The 18,950-nt window shown below is 63.3% G+C and overlaps 1 protein-coding gene across 6 annotated transcripts in view; it reads left to right on the forward strand.

Annotated features, from left to right (window-relative positions):
* The window catches only part of CHD6 (chromodomain helicase DNA binding protein 6), a 170,489-nt gene that overhangs the window by 64,107 nt on the left and 87,432 nt on the right, over window positions 1–18,950 (forward strand). For all 6 annotated transcript variants that reach the window (XM_075900738.1, XM_075900736.1, XM_075900740.1 and 3 more), the window contains 6 exons: window positions 10,881–11,368; window positions 14,330–14,477; window positions 15,168–15,317; window positions 16,680–16,745; window positions 17,181–17,239; window positions 17,504–17,621. In XM_075900738.1, the coding sequence (XP_075756853.1) occupies window positions 10,896–11,368; window positions 14,330–14,477; window positions 15,168–15,317; window positions 16,680–16,745; window positions 17,181–17,239; window positions 17,504–17,621 (1,014 nt within the window). In that variant the 5' untranslated portion in view covers window positions 10,881–10,895. The remainder of the gene's footprint in view (window positions 1–10,880; window positions 11,369–14,329; window positions 14,478–15,167; window positions 15,318–16,679; window positions 16,746–17,180; window positions 17,240–17,503; window positions 17,622–18,950) is intronic.

Below are 18,950 nucleotides of genomic sequence, written 5' to 3' on the forward strand. Positions count from 1 at the left end.
GTTCATATTTTTTGAACTTAAAAGTTGACAGACAACCTTTATTACCAATAATATGTAATGTACTTTACAATGTTCCTGACATATATTTCAGCTTCCTGGATTTTTTTTTCATCTGGCCTTCAGATATGAAAGGCAGAGTGATTTAACACCTGTTTAGATTTGTCATCCATGTGACGAAATGAAAAGTATGCCGTTTGCAATAAACTTTGCATAAAATAGTTAATTTGCGTTTAATTTTAATGGTTCAAAGAATGTCAGGCAAAATGGTCGGCCCTCACGCATGTTCACTTCATCAAATCTGGCCCTCTTTGAAAAAAGTTTGGACACCCCTGCCCTAGCTCATCCCCGACAGGTGTCTGTCTAACCTCGTCTTAAATATCTCCAGTGATGGAGATTCCGCAACCTCCCTAGGCAATTTATTCCAGTGTTTAACCACCCTGACAGGAAGTTTTTCCTAATATCCAACTTAACCCTCCCTTGCTGCAATTTAAGCCCATTGCTTCTCATCCTAACCTCAGAGGCCAAGGAGAACAATTTTTCTTCCTCCTCCTTATGATACTCTTTTAGATACTTGAAAGCTGATCTCATGTCCCTTTTCGGTCTTCTCTTTTCCAAGGTAAACAAGGCTATTTCCTTCAGCCTTGCCTCACATCTCATGTTCTCTAGACCTTTCATCATTTGTGTTGATCTTCTTTGGATTTTCTCCACGTTTCCTGAAATGTGGCACCCAGAACTGGACATGATACTCCAGCTGGGGCCTAATGTAGATGGCTCAGTCCCTGCCTAGGGGACGTGAGACTGGGCAGGTTAATTTCCAATCCTCCTGTTTATTCTTTTCCTAAGCCAGGAGGGCACAGTAGTTCTGATGGGGGCTCTGCAGGAAGGCAGCCCGCACTGCCCCCTGCCTGAAACCTTGTGCAGGTGTTAAACAGCTGTCCAGCCCACCCTAGAGGTGACTGCATTTCAGCATGCCTAAAGCAACAGTGCACCAGCAATGGACAGGAGAATGGCTCCCGGGCATGGCTTACTCATGACTGCTTCAGTCCCATTGGATGGGCCTCAGCCTCTTTTCTTCCCCTCCCCCGCTTTGCAATGGGGCTGTAGACTCTGGGGGAGAGGGCTGGAGGCAGGCAGAGGTGTCTCCCTGCAGCAGATGTAGACATGTCTCTGTATTAATCATTCTCTCATTGAAGTTTTTAGCTTTGTAGCGAGTCCTTTTACATGGAAACTTTGTATGATGTCTCGGTAGAATAGTCCCTAGGACAAGTGAGGCAGAGACTGGCCCTGTGGGTGAATGAGGTGGGAATGGAGAAGGCGGAAGGTGACACCTCAGGGCAGTTGCAAGGGTTGGAGAGGGGATGGAAGCCAGATCCAAGATCAATGAGCCCTGGGCAGTGGGCCCACTGAAAGGAGACTGGACCTGTGGATGCCTTGGGGTCTGCAGCAAGGGCCTGCTTTGGGAAGCCCCCTCTTTGGAGGTGAATGTGGCAGCATTGAGACACCACCCAGAAGCTGGCACCACAGACACTAACTGCAGGTGCATGGGAGAGCTCTCACGGATCTTGCACGTGCATAAGATGATAGATCTGCAGGAGGGGGGGCAGTGGTGTAGCGAGGGGGCCAGAGGGGCAGTTGCCCCTGGGCACCATGCTAGGGAGGCTCCAATGTAATCCCATTCTGCTCCCCCCGTTATCCCTTCAGCTCACATGCTCCTACTCCGCCTGGCACCGGCAGCTGGAGCCTCCTCCCTTCCCCTCTGCTCCAAGCCCGACCCTCCTCCATCTCCACTGGTGGGTTAGTGCATGTGGGAGCCCGGCCCCAAATGTAGGGCGTGGGAGAAGATGCGGTACAAGTTCCCCTCAGCTGTGCACCAGGTTCGGGGCTGTGCCACGTGGAGGTGGGGGAGGGGGGTGCACATTTTTCCTTTGCCCCCGGGCGCATAACACCCTCGCTACGCCTGTCTCTGAGCTCTTTTGAGAGCTGATTACAGCTGGTCAGAAAACTTGTCCGAATGGGATTCTGTCAGCCAAGGCTGGTTTAACTAAGCTGGTTACGTTTTGTTTTATAAAAATCGATGGAATTTCATTTCAAACAGAAATTTTCATTTTCAAATTTATTGTTTGTTTTCAGTTTTACTTTCCTACTGGCATGTCATGGAATAATAGCATATAGTATGATGTCATTGTGACATACATTGACACGGTGTGACATCTACTGGGACTGGTAGGCCATGGAATTATCTAAAGAGACTAGTACTTTTTAAAATGCCAGAACTGAGTGGGGATGACGGCTTTTTTTGTTTGACAGGAAGATTTGAAAAAACTTGTTTTCACAATGATTTGGAACAAACACATTTAGAAATGGCATTATTTTCCCTGAGATGGGAGCTCTGCATTTCAGTCAGCTGTGCTTATAACAACCTTTCAGTCCATGGTCCCTTGCTGTGTTTTCACAGGAGCTGACACAGCTCACTGAATGAACAGCTGCTCAGTATTTTGGTTTCTTCTTACTCTTCAGTGGGCAGTCCCAGGCCCTGTGCACTGCCCTCTAGTCAAACCTTGCTCTGGAGGTAGAATGAGGAGTTGCCACATCAGCCTCTTTGCTGGCGCTCCTCCCTTTGGTACCTGAATACTTCAGAGTGACCCTGCGGGGTTAGGGAGTATTATTCCTGTTTTACTGATGGGAAACTGAGGTACGGTCTGATTACGTTCAAAGTTTCCATTGATTTTGGATACTTAATTTGACACGGCTTCGTAGCGGTGTCTACATTCAGAGCACAGCTCCAGCTCACGCCTGTTGCAGCTTTGAGTGCTCCGCGCTAGACCTGCTGGGAGGACACTTCCATTTCATGGGCACGTTTAAGGTTTTCACTCCAAGATCGGGGAAAGCCACGTTCAGGTCCCTGTGCTGTCTGATTCAGAGCAGCTAGCCAGCTCAGGCCACTCCAAATCAGCGAGGGCTGGGGCTTGACTGCGGGTCTCCTGCGTCCCAGACTCCTCATCCGCTGTCTGGCTTTTTGTGCCTCACTCAGGCCCAAGAATCTTCCCAATGAATATTTTTTGGAACCTGTCTACCAAACTCTCCAACTGTGACCAAACAGCATAGTTCACGGAGACCTCTAATCTGACTCCCCTTCTCCGTGCTTCTGCAAACGAGAACTTACCGCTCCAAGCCAGGCATCTGAAGAAGTTAGTTGCAACTCCCCAAAGCTTATGCCATAATAACATTGTTAGTCTTCAAGGTGCCACTGGACTGCTTGTTGTTTTAGCATTGACTGGCCATATTACCATTGCTATACTTTTCTCACATGCCTCCTTGGGTTGGCTCTGAGCTGCAGTCTTGGCCTAGGATTGTTTAACCCCATGGTGTCCAACACACTAGCCACATGTGGCTATTTGGCCAGTTGATTGTGGCTAGTTGGGTGGGTGAGTGTGGCTAGTTCACTAGAGCAGAAGCCACTATGGTAGCTACTGCTTCGGAACTGGTTGGACACCACAGGGTTAACCCTTTCTGGCCCTGTGTCCTACTTGGCACAAGCTTTCTTGCAGCTGTAGAACTGTGGGTGCAGCTATGATCTGGCTGGCACATTGTAATGGAGACCGTGTCGCCGCGCTCCGTCTGAAATCCTCGTTCTGGCTTAGACTCCTACAGCTCTTGTCAGCACAGTGAGGGGAACAGAGTCACTGGGAACGCTTCCCTTGGCGATCCGTGGCCACCTGGACGTGGGTGGGAGGCTCCAGCCAGTCATGGGCGGGGTTTCCGTGCCAGGTGCTAAGCACTTGATGCAGCTGTGAACGTGATGCCAGCCCCCACGAGATGCTCCCTGTCAGCCTCGTTCATTGTTACTGTGGCAGGGAGGCAGGAGTTTCCTCTGTTGCTGAGATGGCAGCTAATGCATCGGAGCTGAGTGTGGGGGGAGCTGCTGCAGCGTGGTGCTGGGGAGGGCTCCGAGGTGCCTGCAGGCCTGCGTGTGGAGTGGCTGAGTCACAAGTGTGATTTTTAAACCCACTTACACCAAGATGGAGGGTGCTATGGACCGCCTGGTTCTGGGCTCGCCAGGGAGTCGGGGGCTGCTTTGAGGGCAATCAGAGCTTCCCAGCGGTTTGTACTGGTTGACGTAAATAGGTTCGAAACCAGATCTTTAGTTCACCTGGTGTAACTGCATGCAGAGGCCCTGGGGCCTAGGCCCTGCTTTATTACCACAAAGGCCTTTTCCTTGGGAGCAAACCCAGGCAGAAGATTTGGCATTCAGGATGTCTGTAGCAAAGAGGCGGTAGCCATGGATACTGCCCAGAGGAATGCAGCTCTCCCTGGCCGTCCCACCTGCCCAGCCCTGGTCTCCAGGGCCTGTTCACGCTGCTGAGCCAGGGCTGGAAACAGCTCTCGGGCAGGGCGCTTGCAGATGCTTCTGATGGGCACTAGTGCTGTCTCAAGAGCTGGCGAATGTTCTGAGCTCGGCCTGATCCTGCCTTGCACCACAAAAGCAGTGATCTGCCTGAGGCACATGGATAGTTCCATCCGCTGGGAGAAACCCTAAACTCCCTCCTAGGTTTTCACTACAACTTCAGCAACCACCACCCCTGTGTCAGATTCTCTCTAGAGCGCCATCATGATCTTCCTGGGTGTTTGGATTAACTTCAACAATGGAAGCGTCCAAACGGCTCCATACAACGAGAGTCCCATGTCTGCCTCTACACCAGCAACCACTCCATACACACCAAAACCCGGCTGTCTACACCAGGCACTCACATACATCCCCCAGAATGTTCTGGAGAAAAGTTGGGGAGCCACACTTTAAACACCCCTACAGCCTGCATTCACTGCACATGGACGTTCCCCCGGAGGCTAGACTGCATCGTCGGGTGGGCCACCCAAATACTCTGGGACGGGCAGGCAATAATTTTAGATGGGGACCCACTTCACTAATTTTGAGGTGACCCCGGGCTGCCCTGTAAGGGGCAGGGCCTCTGGTGGAAAGGGCAGGGTCATGACACTTCCATGCTCCCCTTTGCACAGACTGATTGGCCTGGGGGTGGGGGAGCGCATGAAGCCCTTGCCCCCCTCCCCCACCTAGAGAGAACGCCCAGCTGTTCTGAACAGCTGGCAGGTCCCTCTAAACCAGCGGTCACCAACCAGTTGGTCGGGATCTACCGGTAGATCATGGAGCCTCTGACAGGCGATCCTCTCTGGTTTGGCCAAAGGTGTGTCTAAACTATATGGCTCCATCGATGGAGCCATGTAGATTAGGCTGATTGGCAAAGGGAAATGAAGCCGCGATTTAAATAATCGCGGCTTCATTTAAATTTAAATGGCTGCCACGCTGTGCCCACAAACAGCTGATCAGCTGTTTATCGGCTCAACGTGCTAGTCAGGACACTCCCGCGTAGAACTGAAAGCCCTTTATCGACCTCCCCGTTATGCCTCATAGGACGATGTTTACCTTGTTCCGCCCCATCCTGCCCTGCCCCGCTCTGCCCTGCATTCCTCCGCCCCCTCCTGCTCCGCCCTGCCCTGCCCTGCTCCACCCCGAATCTCTCCAGCCTGCCCTGCTCCACCCCATACTGTTCCACTCTGCCCCACCTAGCTCCGCCCTGCCCCACTGCGGAAGCTTGCAGTGCCAGTTGGGAATTGGTTGTGGGGGCTGCTGTGCTCCAGGTTGCCCAGGCGGTCAGTACCCTTCTGCGAGGCAGGGTTGTGACTCTGGGAGCGTGCGGGAGCAATGGGTGACTCTGCTGCGATGGGGTCCCGACTGGGATATCGCTATCCTGGCACCCGACTGCCTTGCCAGAGAGGACACACACTGCAAGGGCTCTCCCCACAGTGCTGCAGGGTCACAGGCCGTTTGGCCCACAGGAGGTGCATCGTGTGCACCCCTTTCGGCACGCTGCTCTCTTCAGAAAGCTGCAAGATGGAACTTTCTTCCCAGACCAGAAAGTGACCATTGGAGGCATTGAAATGCCAGTAGTGGTCCTGGGAGAGCCAGCCTACCCCTTGGCCACAGGCAGCCTGGACCGCAGGCTGAGCAAGTGCAGAATGGTGGTGGAATGTGGCTTCGCCGTTTATTGGCTACACTGGCCTGTAGCAAAAGCAACATTCCTATTGTTGTGGCAGCCAGCTGTGCGCTCCATGATAGCTGTGACGGTAAAGAGGAAGGTTTGATGCCAGGGCCAGGGGGTTGAGACAGATCACTTAGCCACCAGGCACCAGGGCGATAAGGAGAGCACATCGCGGGGCACTGCAAATCCCAGAGGCTTTGAAAACCAGCTGTGTGAATGGCCAGCCAGTGATACGCCAGTCGTGTGTGTTGCTCTTAGGGAGGTGCGTCCTGCCTCCCCTTCGCCCCATGCAGCACATGCAATCTCCTACGCCGCCGTTCTCCTCCGTGCCCGGTCCGCGTATGGATTGCGTGTGCTTCTTGACCATGTCATCCCCGTTACGGTTTTGCCTTCCGCTCTGTGCTGGCTGGAAGGGCAAGGGGAGTGGTTAGCAGGCTCACTGTGGCACCTGCACCAGCAGAGAAAGGGAAGGGTGGACGCTACAGGAGTGTGCACGAGTCCCGTGGGCAAGGCCAGCGTTCTGCTTTTGAGTGCCCGCTACGCAGCAGGCAGAGCAGAGATCTGGGAGCATCTGGCCTTGCTTTGGTGGCAGGCGTGGTAAGGAGCAGCTCAGGACTCGCTCCTTTGCTTCCACTTGGAAAGCACGTGAAACACCGTGCCTGCAAGTAGCACCCCCAGTGTGGTGGGCATTTACATTTGCAAAGGGGGGCCACGGTGGCAGGGCAGCAGGGAAGGGGCTCATGTGGTAACCGTGTGTTCAGTACCCATTTGCCAAAACTTTCCCTCCCCTTCCCTTCCCCCAGTAGCCTATGGGTGGGGTGGGGGGTCCGGGCAGGGCAGCATCCTGTTTTCCTGGAAGGTGAAACTTTCCCTTCCCACAGATGCTTGAGGGCAGGAGTTCCTGGCTGCCAGTGAGATCAGATGCTTCACTCACCTGCTGACCATTCTTCTCCTCCTCCTCGAGTTATTTACTTATTCCCACAATATAAGAACTAGGGGACAGCAGATTTAAAACAAACCAAAGGAAGTTTTTCTTCACTCAGCGCACAGTCAACCTGTGGAACTCCTTGCCAGAGGTTGCGGTGAAGGCTAGAACTTTAACAGGGTTCAAAAAAGAGCAAGATAGATTCATGGAGGTTAGGTCCATCAATGGCTATTGGCCAGGAGGGGTACGAATGGTGTCTCTGGAAGTGGGAGACGGGCGGGGTTACGTGAGAATTATCAGTTGTGTTCCCTCTCTCCGGGGCACTGGGTGCTGGCCATGGTCTGCAGACAGGACACTGGGCTGGATGGACCTTTGGGCTGACCCGGTCTGGCCGCTCTCATATTCCTCTTTCTCCACGCTGCTGCCTGTAGAGTCTCTTAGGAGGAGCCCACGGACTGGCGTGGGACACTGTTGGGTCCCCCTAGAAGTCCCTGGAGCGACAGGCTTGTGGCACTGACCCAACCGCAGGCGCCTGTCGTGGCTCCAAAGTCGAGCTTTCCCTCTAAAGCAAGGGTTCCAATTCTTGCCAGCGCTCCAGGGGAACGAGGGGCACTTCATCGCTAATGCAGCATGAATAGCAATTGTTCATGTCACTGCTTTGTATATTAAGCCAGTGACCCAAAACCGGAATGGGGCTCTAGTGCTGGTGAAGGCAGTGGTCCGAGTCCCTCCTTCATCGCCAAGGCAGCAGACGGGCACAGATCTCCCCCGCTTTGCCTGCCTCCCCCCTGGGCATCAGAGGCTGGCCAGTTAGTGCCAAGTGTGTGGGGCCCACCAGCCTTCAGTCCCAAGCGAGCTGCCTAGGCTGAATGTGGGGAACAGCTGCACAACCCTTCAGCCATATCTGGAGGCACCGATCCCCACAAGGGTCAGAGGGATTATGGAGGGGTTGCTCCCTGCTCCAGGCTTAAGTCTGAGGTGATTGGCTCTACAACGAGGGGTTCGGCTGCTGTTGTATGTGTGAAAAATACCCCGTAGCCCTGTGCTTAGGGATCGGAGGCAAGCCCTGAGAACTCCCAGTCCCGTCGTAGATTTGAATTGGGTTTTTGTTATTCCGGCGTCTCTTGCTACTGGAATAGTGCAGCCGTCACCCCTCTGAGCGCTGGCCACCTGCAGCCCTTTTCGGATCACTCCTCGCTTTGATTCCCTTGGGCGCTTGTGTCCGAGGGGGGCGGGCCGTTCTTGGTGTTACAGGGCAGTGGTTGCCTGAGCCTCCAGCTCAGCTGCTGAGCCCTGCCCTGCTGGGGAGTCTCCTGGGGCCCTGCATTCCTGTGGCCTCCCGAGTCTCTGCTCCTGCCCAGCTGCCGTTGCCCAGGGCGTTGCACCACTTGCCAGTGGGGGAGGAGGGCTGGCGGGCAGGCGGCAGAGCTGGCAAGGAAACCGGGGAGTGGGCCCATTGCAACGCGCCTGGGGTTGTGCACAAGAACCCTCCAGCGCCACAGGGCCTGGTGTGGGTGAGAAACGTGCCGTGTTGACACCCCCGGCTGCTTCTGGTCAGCAGTTTGAACTCCCCTGCCCTGCAGCCAGGTGACTGGCAGCCGGCCCGGCCCCATTTCCTGCTGCCTGGGTCCCCTGTGAGCCGGCTCCGTGGGTGCCCAGGCCTGGCCGCTGCACCAGACGCTCCCCGCAGGCCGCCACAGAGCCGCTGGATCGGATCGGTGCATGGGGCAGGGAGTCTGTCCAGTCCCAGCTGCAGGTGCCGTAGGAACCGGGGCAGGTAGGGCACGTTTCTTGATGCGTGTGTGAAGGGGGGTGAGCGGGATACGTGCAGGGCAGTGACGACGGAGAACTGAGGCTCCCGTGCTTCACCCTAGACCTGCTGTTTCTATAAGGAGCAGGACACGAGGTGGTGACCCCACCTCCACCACCGAGGGCCCCTGGCTATGTTGGAGGGCACAGGGCCAGTCCCCGGAGGCCCTACCCCACTGGAGGAGATTGTAGATGAAGAGTTTAAGGAAGACGCGGCCTGGGGCTCCCCCACGTGTGTCTGGTGGCCAGGAGCTGTTCTCTGCTGCCGAGGGACGCAGTGCAGGGCTGAGGGCCTGGGCACGGGGGCTGTGCCGTATTCCCGAGGAGCCAATCCCTGCGGCTCAGTGCCGCCTGCAGAGAAAGGCCGTTGAAACGTTGCCGGAGGCACTTGTGGATGTTCTGCCCCAGCGTGGGCGGCAGCGCAGCTTTGTCCCTCCCCCGCGGGGCCCGGCCCATGCCCTGTGTTCTCGTGGGGGGTGTCCCACACGGCCATTGCCAGGCGCTTCTGCGCCAAGGGGCCGCTCCCAGCCGGGTGTCGCTGCGCCGCGGTTCGGGGCAGCTCGCGCACAGCGCCGGGAGGGCTGCTTTACCCACCCCGGAGCTCTGGAACCGCTGGTCTTCGGCCCACCCCTCCGTGCTGGTTCCCCGACCCGAGAGCACCCGTCCACCCTGGGGCTGCCAAATGCAGTGGCAGGTTGCTGCTGTCCGTATGGCGCAGCTCCTCTGCCAGTGACTCCCCTGGGTGAGGTCCTCGGGACAGTCAAAGGCGCATGCGAGAGATGGGCCCCGCGTTCCGTGGCCCACGGCTGGCGTAGCCATGCACCGTGGGATACATTCCCACAATGCATTGCAGCCACGGTCCCCATGGGAGCTAAAAGTATGGCCCCAATCTGTCAGCGGAGGAAGGCGAGGCAAACGTACTTTTGGCGATTTCTGTGTCGCCCCGTGTCCTCGACCCAGCCTGGTAGTGCAGACGCCCCAGGGAAGGGAGCGTGCCCCCGGCTCCTTGCCCCGCCCTGCCCTTTGGTCTCCCTCCTGTGTGTCCGCCGGTGGTGGGGCTGCCTGGTCCCGAGCGGCGCCGGGAGAGTCGGTGAGGTGCGTGTGCTGGGATGGCCAGGCTGAGAGCAGCCTGCAAAGGGCTTATTGGCATGTCCTCCTGTTCCTTCTGTGCAAAGGCTGAGCTGTGTCCGTGGCTAGCTTGTGAGCATCCCGCCGGCCCTGCCTTGGGGGGTTAGCGCTCCCGGGCACCTCCTGCCCCACTGTGAAAGGCCAGGGCTCCGTGCCTGCTCTGCTCAGCACGGCCAGCCCCTCCCGAGGAGGGGAAACGCCCTGGGCTAGCCTGCAGCCTCTGCTTACCTTAAGCTCCCGCCTTGGCCTGCCTTGCCAGCCCTGGGGGAGGGGAGGCAATAGAGTTCCTCCCGGGGCTAGTGCTGAAGAAACTGCAGAAAAACCAACCAGCCCCCAGGGCAAATCAGCATCTACCTCCAGGCTGCAGGGTCTGCTCCCTCACCCTGTCTGCACCGGCCCAGGGTAACCAGCCCCATGTGGGATGCCCCTACGGCCCCATGCACGGAGGTTGCAATCCAGGGAACGCCCCTTGCTTGGGAGCACCCCCTGGCCAAGGGGTCTGTGGCACATGCGCAGCAGGGCTGAGCGCGCCGGGCGTGTGCCGAGAGGGGGTGGGGTGTAGCGCCGGCGGGTCCGACACCTGGGAGGCTGTTGAGGCGGGTGCCAGGCCCCACGCTCGCGGAATGCAAACGGCCCTTCTGCCCCGGCAGCAGCATGAAGCGGGTTCTGGGCGTGGGGGGGACCCAGGAGGCCTGCGTTCAGCTCCCAGCTCCGCCGCTGGCGTGAGGCTTCCGCCTGGGTCAGCGCTCCCCGACGGGCTGCGGACTCCCCACAGCGCTGCGTGGTGCCTGGCCGCATGCAGGGTGCCTGCTAGACCTGCGTGGCCCAGCGGGCCTGCCACTGCTTGGGCCAGCCTCGGCAGTGAGCACAGCCCCGGCCAGCCTGCCAGGGCCCCGGCTGCCCCCAAGGCCACGTCTGGAGGGGCCGCTTGCTAACCCTGCTCCCCTGTGCTCTCTCTGCAGCTGCCCCCTTCCCTGATGTCTGGCGTCTCGCTCCCTGGCGAGTACAAGCCCCCGGCCGCCTTTGCCAGCAGCGCTGATCGGGAGGGCCTGCTGCCCCATGCGGACGTTGCAGACTTGGCCAGTCGCTGCCAGTACCCAGAGGAGGGCCCTGGCCAGGCTGCGCAGAAGAGGACGCCGCCCCACAACGGCATGCAGGACAGCGGGGGCGGGGGCCCCGGGGTGAAGAAGAAACGGAAGAAAAAGGCCCTGGGGGAGTTGGACGGGGGGGAGAAAAGAGCCCTGGAGAGAGAGACAAAGCCAAAGAGGAAGAGAGAGCCCAAAGAGCCCAAGGAGCCCAGGAAACCCAGGGAGCCCAAGAAACCCAGGGAGCCCAAGCAGGAGGCAGCCAAGAAACCCAGGAAACCCCGAGAGGCCAAAGCCCCCAAGGAGCCTAAAGAAAAGAAGAGCAGCGCCGAGCCAGGCCCCAAGGCAAAGCCCAGGAAGGCCAGGTGGGTCTGGAACCGAGCGCCGTGCTGCAGGGCTCCGGCCCCAGCCCGCTGCAGCCAGCCAGGGCCGACAGGGCTCCCTTGCCCTGCAGCGTGTGGTGGGGCTGGGAGGCAGGATGGCCGCTGGCACGCTGGAGGGAGCCATGTGGGCAGCACGGTGGGGCTCGCCTGGCTGCAGAGCTCCCAAGGGTGCTGGGTGCGCTGTGGGTGCACCGCCGCCACGCCTGGCTGCAGGGCCCCCACGGGTGCTGGGTGCGCTGTGGGTGCACCGCCGCCACGCCTGGCTGCAGGGCCCCCACGGGTGCTGGGTGCGCTGTGGGTGCACCGCCGCCACGCCTGGCTGCAGGGCCCCCACGGGTGCTGGGTGCGCTGTGGGTGCACCGCCGCCACGCCTGGCTGCAGGGCCCCCACGGGTGCTGGGTGCGCTGTGGGTGCACCGCCGCCACGCCTGGCTGCAGGGCCCCCACGGGTGCTGGGTGCGCTGTGGGTGCACCGCCGCCACGCCTGGCTGCAGGGCCCCCACGGGTGCTGGGTGCGCTGTGGGTGCACCGCCGCCACGCCTGGCTGCAGGGCCCCCACGGGTGCTGGGTGCGCTGTGCGTGCACCGCCGCCACGCCTGGCTGCAGGGCCCCCACGGGTGCTGGGTGCACTGTGGGTGCACTGCCGCCACGCCTGGCTGCAGGGCTCCCACGGGTGCTGGGTGCGCTGTGGGTGCACCGCTGCCACGCCTGGCGGTCAGGACACAGTGTGCCAGACCGTGCCGTGCGGGGCCCTTGTCCTGCTCTCACAGGGGGGCTCATTCTGGCAGGGCGCAGGGGTGTGCTGGGATCCAGAGGCACTTAGAAATGGGCCTTTCCGTCTGCGTGAAAGGACTGCAAGGCTGGGGGCGGGCGTGTAAATCTGCCCAGCTGGGCTGCGGGGCTGGGAGCGTGCGCGGAGCCGCCTTGGGATGAGCCTGGGGACTGGCGGGGCCGTTGATAGCAGCCCAAGGGCGGGGCTCTTCCTCTGGCAGCCCTGCCACACGGGGATCTGCAGACACCCAGCCCAGCGGGGCCGGGGAGTGTGACCCGCCTTCCGGACGAGGGCCCAGGGAGCGCCTGTCCGTCATGGAGTCCCATCTCCGAGTCCCTGCCCTGCCCGCTCTCTCCCACAGGGAGTCGGTGGACGGGGGCCGCTGGGGGAGGGTGGCGCCGCGGCCTTTGCTTGTGTCTCGCCCCGTTAGCGAATGCGGTGGGGCCAGGAGAAGAGCCCAGCGATGGCCAGGAGGCCCAGACGATAGATCGGGGCTCTGCAGCTCCAGCTGCGTTTGAGTCACTCGTCTGGCCAAGTCCCGTATTGCTCTGCGCAAGGCGTGTGCTGAGTGCGCTCCCCGGAGCTAGGGCTAGTCCCTGGGCGGCCGCGCAGGCGTCCCAGTCCCACACTGCCCTTCCCAGAGCTGCTGCTGGCTGTGGAAGGGGCAGGGGAGCAGAGAGGGGCTCAAAGGTGGGAAGTGACTTGGCCACGTCCACGGAGGGCCCTGACCGCGGGGCCGGGCCTCGTGGCCGCCTCCGTGCGGGGCCCTGACCGCGGGGCCGGGCCTCCTGGCCGCCTCCGTGCGGGGCCCTGACCGCGGGGCCGGGCCTCGTGGCCGCCTCCGTGCGGGGCCCTGACCGCGGGGCCGGGCCTCGTGGCCGCCTCCGTGCGGGGCCCTGACCGCTGGGCCGGGCCTCGTGGCCGCCTCCGTGCGGGGCCCTGACCGCGGGGCCGGGCCTCGTGGCCGCCTCCGTGCGGGGCCCTGACCGCTGGGCCGGGCCTCCTGGCCGCCTCCGTGCGGGGCCCTGACCGCGGGGCCGGGCCTCGTGGCCGCCTCCGTGCGGGGCCCTGACCGCGGGGCCGGGCCTCGTGGCCGCCTCCGTGCGGGGCCCTGACCGCTGGGCCGGGCCTCCTGGCCGCCTCCGTGCGGGGCCCTGACCGCGGGGCCGGGCCTCGTGGCCGCCTCCGTGCGGGGCCCTGACCGCGGGGCCGGGCCTCGTGGCCGCCTCCGTGCGGGGCCCTGACCGCGGGGCCGGGCCTCGTGGCCGCCTCCGTGCGGGGCCCTGACCGCGGGGCCGGGCCTCCTGGCCGCCTCCGTGCGGGGCCCTGACCGCGGGGCCGGGCCTCCTGGCCGCCTCCGTGCGGGGCCCTGACCGCGGGGCCGGGCCTCCTGGCCGCCTCCGTGCGGGGCCCTGACCGCGGGGCCGGGCCTCGTGGCCGCCTCCGTGCGGGGCCCTGACCGCGGGGCCGGGCCTCGTGGCCGCCTCCGTGCGGGGCCCTGACCGCGGGGCCGGGCCTCCTGGCCGCCTCCGTGCGGGGCCCTGACCGCCGGGCCGGGCCTCCTGGCCGCCTCCGTGCGGGGCCCTGACCGCTGGGCCGGGCCTCCTGGCCGGCTCCGTGCGGGGCCCTGACCGCGGGGCCGGGCCTCGTGGCCGCCTCCGTGCGGGGCCCTGACCGCGGGGCCGGGCCTCGTGGCCGCCTCCGTGCGGGGCCCTGACCGCGGGGCCGGGCCTCGTGGCCGCCTCCGTGCGGGGCCCTGACCGCGGGGCCGGGCCTCGTGGCCGCCTCCGTGCGGGGCCCTGACCGCGGGGCCGGGCCTCCTGGCCGCCTCCGTGCGGGGCCCTGACCGCTGGGCCGGGCCTCCTGGCCGCCTCCGTGCGGGGCCCTGACCGCGGGGCCGGGCCTCGTGGCCGCCTCCGTGCGGGGCCCTGACCGCCGGGCCGGGCCTCCTGGCCGCCTCCGTGCGGGGCCCTGACCACGGGGCAGGTGACTGTGGGGCCAGGTGCCTTGCTCACTGTCACTCCTAAGGGAATTCTCTCCATTGGCCTTTGTGCACCCTAGTGACCTGATGCACAAGCTCCCAGGCCACAGGCAAAGGGCCCTGCGGCCACTCCTGGGCTACTGAGCTCCGCCAGCTCCGGGGAAGGACTGACAGTCCCTCTCTCTTGGCAGCAAGGAGCAAGGCCCAACCCCCGTGGAGAAGAAGAAGAAAGGGAAAAGGAAAAACGAGAGCCCAGTGGAGAGTCTGGAGTTGGATCCAGGCCTCCTGAGTCTGTGTCTGCAGAGCCCTGAGGAGTCTGCGGAGTCGGCCGACAGCCAGGTGAGGTCCCCGGGGCCGTTTCTCACCTGGGCCTTGGGCAGCCAGGGAGCCTTGGCCAGGGGGCAGGCGATGGCGTCAGGGGGCAGGCGATGGCGTCAGGGGGCAGGCGATGGCGTCAGGGGGCAGGCGATGGCGTCAGAGGGCAGGCGATGGCGTCAGGGGGCAGGCGATGGCGTCAGGGGGCAGGCGATGGCGTCAGAGGGCAGGCGATGGCGTCAGGGGGCAGGCGATGGCGTCAGGGGGCAGGCGATGGCGTCAGGGGGCAGGCGATGGCGTCTGGCCCTTGGCCTTTTCCCCCGCACCTCGCTGCCCAGCTCCGTGGGGCTGGAGAGCCCTGCTCCATCCCCCTCTGATGGGGATTCACCATTCCCAGCAGAACGCTTGCCGGGTTGTAAGCTGCTCTGCAGGGGGCACGTGGCCTCCACACCTCTGGGTGCCTACTGGGCTAGGCCCGAAACTGCAAGCCAGGCGCCTGCGGGGGGAGGGGGCATGAAGAGGCGCCCCAGTCAGCGGTCACAGTGATGGCGGGGGCACGGGGCCGGTGCCCAGAATGAAAGCCCCTGCCCCCAGGGCTGGAGTGCCAGGTGCCAGGTTCCTGGGGCGCGTGAGCTGCTGGGTGGCCACAGTGGGACTAGCTGGGAGGGGGAGGTGCGGCTGCCCCCGCCCTCACTGTGCTTGTCCGCTGCCCAGAAGCGCCGCTCGGGCCGGCAGGTGAAGCGGAGGAAGTACAACGAGGACCTGGATTTCAAGGTGGTGGATGACGATGGGGAGACGATCGCCGTGCTGGGGGCCGGGCGAGCCTCAGCGCTCTCCGCGTCCACGCTGGCGTGGCAGGCCGAGGTAGGCGAGGGCCCGCCAGCCCTTCCGGGAGAGCGGGGGCGCCGGCGGGGGCTGGCTGTGCGCTGAGGGTGAGAGCTGCCCAGGGCATCCCCCCGTGGCTCGCAGGAAGTGACGTGGCCCCTCGTAGTGGTGTGGCGGAGAGGACGAGGAGCCTGCCAGCCCAGCAGTCCCTCTTGCTTCTGCAGCCCTGGCTGCCTTCCTGAGCCTCCCAGCTCTGCCCGGGCACCGCACTCGGGTCCCTCCCTCCTTCGCCTCAGTGCCTGAGGTGTCCGCAGGCTGCTGTAGGAACCTCTAGCCCTACAGAGCTGCCGGTATCTCTGGCCCTGTCCCCTTGCTTGACGTCCCCGCCTGGCCATGTGGGACGGGCTGCCCCTTCCCTGCCGCCCAGTGCTGCACGTGCCATCTCGGTAGCCTGAGTGCCATGGGCCTGGCACGTTGCCCCCTCCCCGGGAGGCTCTGCCCTGCCCGGATCCCTCTGTCTGTTCTCTGTGCTGGGGGCACTGGCCCCTCACCAGCACTGTCCAGCCGTCCCTGTGGCACTGCGGCCAGAGCCCGGAGCAGCTCCTGGGGCGCGCGCTGCTCTCCTGGGGCGCCTGGCCCTGTCTCTGCCGCGGGCCCAGCCTGCCCCGCGGGAAGCAGATTCCCTGAGCGCCCGGAAGAGGGCGAGGGCAGAGGCGTTGGCAGGCGCCTGCTCCTGCTGGCCCACCTGGCCTCTGCTTCCCGCTGGGCAGGGCAAACGTGTGCGCCAGGGCCCAGCGCCCGCTGCCTTGGGCCGACAGCCGGCACTGCTCGGCGCCCGGGCCGCTCTGGCTAGGGAACCGCCCCGGGGCTGGAGACGGGGGCAGCCAGCCCTGAGCTGTGAGCTTCTCCCTTGGGTGGGACTCACCCTGGTCAGCCGGACTGCCAGGCGCCCGCCGGCCTGCTCCCCAGAGCCCTGCTATGTGTGGGTGCCTGGGTGCGCGCTGTGCCCGGCTGGAGCTGTCGCAGAGTCAGGCAGACGCTGGCCCTGAGGCTCTGTCACCTCCTCGCCCTGGCCGGGGGCCGTCCTGGCGCTGGGCCCTGCAGGGCTCAGACGGGGCCTGGCCAGCCCCATCCGAGTGCCCCTTCCTGGGCAGGGCTTCCCCTCTCCTGGCCCCAGACACGGGCCTGGGAATCCTGCGGGGGCCAGTGGAGCTGCAGAGCAGTGGGGCCTGGACCTGGGCCATGAAGAAGATTTGGGGGGCGCCCCTCCCCCATTGTTTGCCAGCTCCCGGTTCCAGTGCTGGAAGGGAGGGGCCGGCCAGGGAGCTCTGTGGCGCAGGGCTGGGGCTGGGTCCTGCTCTCCGGCCGAGGAACCGACTCTGCTCCCCTTGGTGCCCTCAGGAGCCCCCCGAGGACGATGCCAACATCATTGAGAAGATCCTGGCCTCCAGACTGGTGCAGAAGGAGGTGAGTGCCCCGGGGGAGGCCCAGCCCTTGGCAGGAGCGCGGGGCCCTGTGGGCAGGATGAGAGATCCGCTGCCTGCGGAGGGTCTGACAGAGCCGTCACGTCCCGGCCAGGTGGGAGCAGGGTCCCCACAGCCCCCACTGGGTGCAGCTGGCACCGGGCTGGGCTAGAGTCCAGCACCGCCAGGGGCGAGGGGGCAGGCGCGGTGCCCACCCAGCCTGGCCGGGGAGGCCGTGGCCCATCAGGAAAGCAGAGAGCTGAGCCGCTGGGAGCCCTGCTGCCGTGTGCAGAATACGCTGGGGCAGCGTGGGGAGGAAGCGTCCTGGTAGCAGCTAGAGCCGGGCCGGCACCCAGCTCCACCACAGCTCGGCTGGCGGCCCTGAGCGGGGAGAGGTCCCTGCGCCGGCTGGAGCTAATCCGCCTGCTCTTGGTTTCAGGTTCACCCGGGCGGCCTGGCTTACGAGACGGAGGAATTCTACGTCAAGTACAGGAACTTGTAAGTGCCCGTCTGTGTCCTGGATTGCGCCCGCGCTGTGTGCAGGTGTGTGCGCGCGGACCCTGCCTGCCTGGCTCCGGCTCCGTGCTGCAGCCTCCCCTGGGCTCGGCCCGCTGCCAGGCCAGGCGCTAGGAGCAGGTCGGCACTGCTGTGGCAGCCCTGTCCTTGGCCTCCGGCCTTGCCACAAGCCAGGGGCGTGGTGCTGGGGGTTACTGGGGCCCCTTCCCACCAGGCGTTCATGGCTGGCTGCTTGTCGCTCCACAGCTCCTACCTGCACTGCAAGTGGGCCACGCTGGAGGAGCTGGAGAAGGACCCCAGGATCTCCCAGAAGATAAAGCGCTTTCGGAACAAGCAGGCCCAGATGAAGCATATCTTCACGGAGGTGAGCAGGGCTGGGCGGGCTCCAGGCTCAGGGCAGGCTCCGCCCATCTGCCCTGGCTTTGCAGGGAGCCGGCCCAGCAGCAGCCAAAGGTGGCAAGGCAGCCTCGGGCCTTGGGCCTCGGCCTGGCCTGGCCGGGCTGCCGACTCCGGGCCAGGGCCAGAGGCGAAGGGAGATGAGCGACGGCTCAGGCATGACTGAGCAGCAGGAGCCCCGCAGCAGCCCAGCCACGTGGAGTGCGGGGAGGTATCCGGGAGTGCCACCGTGGTGCCAGATGTCCCCTGGCACAATGGTCAGTCCACCCTGCCCCCGCCCGCTGTGGCTCTGGGGGATTGTGCCGCCAGGCCCCATTCATCTGTGGAAAGAGGGGCGTTCAAGTCAGCGTTTGCCCTCGGGAGCTAGCCCACCCCTTCGGCTTCTCTCTGATGGGGCACCTGGTGACCAGGGGCACGTGGCACCCTCATTCCAGAGCAGCAGTGTGAGCAGGGGGCACGTGGCACAGTTGGGCCAGGGCAGGAGGCACGTGGCACCGTTGGGCCGGGGCAGCATATTGGGGCAGGGGGCGCGTGGCACCTTTATGCCAGAGCAGCGTATCGGGGCAGGGGGCGCGTGGCACCGTTGGGCCGGGGCAGCGTATCGGGGCAGGGGGCACGTGGCACCTTTATGCCAGGGCAGCGTATCGGGGCAGGGGGCGCGTGGCACCGTTGTGCCGGGGCAGCGTGTCGGGGCAGGGAGCGCGTGGCACCGTTGGGCCGGGGCAGCGTATCCGGGCAGGGGGCGCGTGGCACCGTTGGGCCGGGGCAGCGTATCGGGGCAGGGGGCGCGTGGCACCGTTGGGCCGGGGCAGCGTATCCGGGCAGGGGGCGCGTGGCACCGTTGGGCCGGGGCAGCGTATCGGGGCAGGGGGCGCGTGGCACCTTTATGCCAGGGCAGCGTATCGGGGCAGGGGGCGCATGGCACCGTTGGGCCGGGGTAGCGTATCGGGGCAGGGAGCGCGTGTGACGTAGTGGGGGTACTTGCTGGGCTGTGGTGACCTCTGCTGTCTGGAGCAAGACCCAGCAGGGAAAACCTCACTATGCAAAGGTGATGCCAAACCTGTTGAACCAGATAACCCCCATGGAGAGGAACAAAGGAAGGGGGAGGCTGCCCTGGCTAGTTGCTGTCTGGGAGCATGGAGGAGACAGCCTAGGGAAAGGGGCTGGAGTTTAGGGGCCCAGTCTCCCCCCATCTCAAGGGGGCCTGAGGCATCTTAGCCCAGCTCTGTGACCAGATTCCATCTGTGCTGTGCTGTAACCTGGAGAGGCAATAAACTTCCTCTATTCCACCGGCTGG

Source organism: Pelodiscus sinensis, chromosome 18 (genome assembly GCF_049634645.1).
Source record: "Pelodiscus sinensis isolate JC-2024 chromosome 18, ASM4963464v1, whole genome shotgun sequence".
In the NCBI taxonomy this organism is placed as follows: domain Eukaryota; kingdom Metazoa; phylum Chordata; order Testudines; family Trionychidae; genus Pelodiscus; species Pelodiscus sinensis.